This window comes from Nelumbo lutea, chromosome 7 (assembly GCF_056320005.1).
Source record: "Nelumbo lutea isolate HS-2025 chromosome 7, American lotus-T2T, whole genome shotgun sequence".
Classification (NCBI taxonomy): domain Eukaryota; kingdom Viridiplantae; phylum Streptophyta; class Magnoliopsida; order Proteales; family Nelumbonaceae; genus Nelumbo; species Nelumbo lutea.
This window is the reverse complement of record NC_142690.1, coordinates 61,452,120-61,457,063: the sequence shown is the minus strand read 5'-3', so window position 1 is coordinate 61,457,063 and position 4,944 is coordinate 61,452,120. Positions and strand designations below refer to the sequence as shown.

The 4,944-nt window shown below is 42.7% G+C and overlaps 1 protein-coding gene across 1 annotated transcript; it reads left to right on the top strand.

Moving 5' to 3' along the window:
* The first annotated feature begins 2,106 nt into the window (after positions 1-2,106).
* On the top strand, positions 2,107-4,648 carry PUP4 (purine permease 4). Its single transcript, XM_088955287.1, has one exon. It carries the CDS (start codon positions 3,296-3,298, stop codon positions 4,508-4,510), a length of 1,215 nt encoding a protein of 404 aa, XP_088811413.1. The 5' UTR covers positions 2,107-3,295; the 3' UTR covers positions 4,511-4,648.
* The last annotated feature ends 296 nt before the right edge of the window (positions 4,649-4,944 follow it).

The following is a 4,944-nucleotide window of genomic DNA, read 5'->3' as shown; positions in this document are numbered from 1 at the left end:
ATAAGTTCTTCAGCTCATCCCTAGGGTCACTCACTACTAGATCCCTTGCGTAGATTGAGAGTCAAATTTCTGCTTGATAATCGTAAGTTCCATTTAATCAATACAATTGAATTAGTCCTTACATTATAAGCAGGAACAATATGGAATTTGGGTTGTGCTAGCTTGTTTGCTTAAAGCTTCAAAGCAAGCACAGTCCTATGGTACGGGTGTCTAATCTGTGACTCCATGAACAGAGACCGAGAGACTTGAAATGCTTTTTTGCTTTCAACGCACATTAGTACATTATCATTTTATATATTTTTGTTTGACTAGTAAAAACAAAAGCCTTTTGCAGACAGTACTAAGTAGTAGCTAGCTCTTGACTGTTAGTGTTAGCCCATCAAGAAAGCAATGTTCAGGACTTGACTTCTTCAAATTAAAACTTGAAAGGAGATGATGAATCACTTTTCATTTCTATGTGCTAATGCAGAGAGCTTAAATCAACTGTAATCATGTCATGATGCTGGTGGCTGTACTGTTTGTGAGTCAGGACTCCTCATGCCCATTGTCCAATTGGCCATGGGGTCTTTTGGTTGGTTGGGATGAGAAATCCCCAAGAACGAAATTCGTGGTCCTTAATGAGAAAATCCGCCCAAGAATGGAATATTGGAGTGAAAAGTGAAGCTGCAAAGCTTCAAAGCAATTGAAGGAGATTCATTCATTAATCATCACTATCATGACTTGCCTTTTTTTTTTCTTCTTTTGGTTTCTCTTCAACTTATAATTATTGCATTTATATCATTAAGCTGTTACATGTTCATCCTTAATTACTCTTAATTGGGTTTCTTTCTTTTTCTTTTTTTGTTTTTTAATAGTAATGCAATACATATCACTTGAGAAGAAGTTATGGTGAAAAACAAATAGTAATGCTTTTATAAAGTTACAAGAGGAAGGAAAAAAAATAATATAGTGATGAATTAACTTTCTTGAATCCTATAATTCTTTCCTCTGAAAAAAATTCTCATTTCATGGATTGATTCTGATGGGATCAATTTCATTCCTATCTCTAAACCCAACCAAGCAACATTGATAGAAATAGGGCACTACACCCATTGACCCCATTAAGCTTTATTTTTATATATTTCTCTCAACTCCTCTTCTTCTTCTTCTTCTTCTTCCTTCTCCTCCCAATCCCAATCCCACTCTCAGTATCAATACAAAATCCAGGATTTGGCGGTATTGTAAGTAGCTGACATTTTTTCTCTCAAAGTGAAGTTAAGCACCCCACCACCTTCCCTGAATATCCAACCCCCATTATAAGTAGAGAAGAATTTAGTTGTATAGATGGGTCCCAAAAAGCTATGATTCTCCAAAAGCTAATGAGTTCTAATTAGTTGGGTGCCTTGGTGGTAGCATAGTTGATTAGATGAAGATGATGTATGAGGAGGGCACTCCCCTCCCCACTCCAGCATGGTGTTGGTTAAACCTTATCTATCTTCCAAAAATGGGATGTGATGGTAGAATAGACTCGGAACCTCAGCCGACTCCACTGGATTTGGAATCTTTTTCTTTTCGCTCATAGATTGATGGAACGGTGAAGAAGAATTGGGCGGAAGATCAGTACAAAGCACAGTGGAGCTAAGAGCCCATTAAATTAATCTAAAGATTTCTCTCTCAACTCTCAAATGTGATGGATGGGCTGATGATGGCTTCAATTTTGTCAATATTTACAAGTTACAACCTTGGATAGTTGGATTGGACGTAGATACCCCGTCAATTCCATCCACCCATCCATCTCATCACCTACATGATTTCCTTCAAATTCCATGTGTAAAGGATTCCCTTTTTTTTATTCATTTTTTTATACAGTTTCAGACGCGTGTGTCCCCGATAAAGGAGGGTGGCCTGGCCTGAGAGAAAAGACTACAAATGCAATTAATTACTATAAAGATGGAGAGTCAGGAACGTTCGCACCTCGCAAGCAAGCATGAGTGCTTGACGAGAGGAGAGAGAGAGAGAGGAGTGATGAATGAAACAATGAAACAATCGGCTGGGAAAGGCGAGTAGGAAAAGACGGCGAACGCCTCCACCTCTCTCTCTCTCTCTCTCTCTCTCTCTCTCTCTCTCTCTCTCTCTCTTAAGCTTTAGGTTTTAAAGTTTATCTATCTCTCTCCTCTATTTCTCTCTCCTTATCCTGGGCCTGGGGCCTGGGGCCTGGGGCCTGGGCTCACCACACCCTGAAACCTGGTTAATGCAGCCGCTTTAAATCATAAACCTTTCTCCATCTGTACTTTTAACTCTGACACTTCTGACTGCAAGCGCCAACCAGCCTGCTGAAATAAAAAACAAGGAACCCCAGACCCAGAGAGATAACATCCAATCTTTAATCCCTCTCGTTAGAAATGAATGGGCAAAAAACTAAAAAGCCACCCACCCACCCCCAACCCAGCCAGCGCAGCCCACAGTCCCCCCATCCCCCAGTTCTAGGCTAGGCTAGGCTAGGCTAGGCTAGGCTAACCCCCTAAGCCTATTAACTCTAGCCTACCACCAGTACTGATGATCCACAACGACTAAGCCTCATCATCCTCAGTACACATCAGTGTACTGGGTGTTTGGCATTTTGGCCATTCAATCCAATTTCCCAATTGGAGGGTGGAATTGGGAGAAGGACAGCTGTATTGTATGAGTCTATGAAATCGGCTTCAGTCAGTGCAAGGCCGGTTCGAACAGTCTTTTCAGCAGCCTTGCATCGGTAACATCTATCTACTTTTATGCTTTATTTCATGGGAATGGGGAGATATTCCCAATCCAAGGCTGTTCGAACGGGCGTTGCAGTGACTGAATCCAATCACGTATTGTATATGCTCTCGCCTTTCGCTCATACAGGATACAGCCAGCCACCACTATAATAAAATTCTCATTTCTGTCTGATGTCTGAACCAAAAGGCTCAACAAAGGCTTGGAATTTTCTTTTTTAATCTCCTGCTCTGGTCTGGTAGCCCAGCTCCGAGTATAGTATAGGAATAGGATCCCTTTCAAGCCGTCAAAAGGTTGACGAATCCCTCTCGTTTCATTTATATATATATATATATATTCTTTTTCAGTTGTAAAAATCTAAACTTTATTTATTTTATTTGGGTTCCCTACCTCCCTTTCCTTTTTGTTTGATTATAAAAGCAAAGGCTACTCACTCTGTGAAATCAATTACCAGCCAGTGAATGTCCAGTGAGACATAGATAGACAAGTGAGAGAAGTGAGAAGTAAGAAACGAGAACCCTCTGCGCTGCCATATTAAAAACCAGGATAAGCAGCATTAATGGAGATTTCCTCACCAGCATCTCCCCAAAATCCATCTCTTAACTCTATGAATAAGCTAGAAAGGGAGGGGAAAAAGGAGGATATTAAACAAGATCAGTCAACCAAGAGTACTGATGGTTCGGCTTCGATTCAATTCCATCAAGAGAAGGAGAAGGAGATGATGCAGCAGTCGACCAAGCAGAAAACCGGTCTGCGTTATTGGCTTCTCCTCCTGATCAACTACTTCTCTCTGTTCGCGGGTTCCATCTCTTCCAGCTTGCTCTCTAGGTACTACTTCATTCATGGCGGTTCAAGCAGGTGGGTGTCTACATGGGTTCAATCCGCAGGTTTTCCTCTCCTGCTCCTCCTCATCTACCTTCCTCGCCTCTTCAACTGCACATACCGACGCCCCTTCTCCCTCTTCACACCCAAACTCCTGCTGCTATCCGTGTTGATAGGTCTGGCCATGGGCTTAAACAACTTTCTCTTCTCATGGGGAATCTCCTACCTCTCCGTCTCCACCTCGTCTCTTCTCCTCTCCTCCCAACTCGCATTCAACCTCCTCCTCTCCGTAATCCTGGTGAAGCAGAAGCTGAGCTTCACCAACGTCAACTGCGTCTTCCTGTTGACCCTGAGTTCCATCCTCCTGGCCTTGGGTTCCAGCCATGACCGACCGGAAGGCGTCACCAAGACCCATTACTTCCTGGGATTCTTTTCCATTCTGGGAGCTGGTTTGCTCTTCGCTCTCTACCTACCCGTGATAGAGATGGTGTACAGGAAGGTCCACAGTTACGAAATGGTGATGGAAATGCAGGTGGTGATGGAGATTGCAGCAACGGTTTTGGCCACCGTTGGGATGGTATCGAACGGCGGATACGAGGATATGAAGAACGAAAGTAGGTTGAGATTCGATCTGGGTCCGGTGGGGTACTGGCTGACGGTGGGATTTAACGTCGTCAGTTGGCAGATGTGTTTTATGGGGACGGCTGGACTGGTTTTCTTGACGACGTCACTCACCGGAGGGATTTGCATGACGGCGTTACTGCCCATGAACGTGGTGGGAGGCGTTTTGGTTTATGGGGATAGTTTTGGTGGATCCAAGGCGGTGTCAACCGTTTTGTGTTTGTGGGGATTTTGTTCCTATGTGTACGGGGAGTACGTTAAGATGAAGAGAGAGAGGGAGGAGCTCAATCAAGGGATGGAGATGGCTGATAGTGCTAGTGATTCTGTGTGATTTTTTTTTTTTGTTTTTATTTCTTTGAGTTGTATTGTAACCTGTTTCTTTGTGTTTTTTTTTTTTTTCCTTTTTTCTTTGTAAGGGGCCGTTTGTGGGCTACTTAATTAATTAGAATTTAGAGGCCTTCAATGTGAACTGATGTCTGATCTCTCTCTCTCCCCCCCCTGTTTTTAATAAATTTTCATATATCCCCATATACCCATTTGAGTTAATTGATTTATTAACACTTTGACAGATAAGTTGTTAAACAAACGAACAAACGAGAATGGGAATGAGAATTTGTAGAATGGCCCACCCCCACCCACCCATGTGGTATGGTCCTTCAATCAAATCGAAATCTATGGCTGGGGATTGATGTGAAGAAATGAATTAACAAATTAAGGCTTTTGGGCATTTGGGGGTGGGGGGCATCACGGCATAAGGCCATCAAG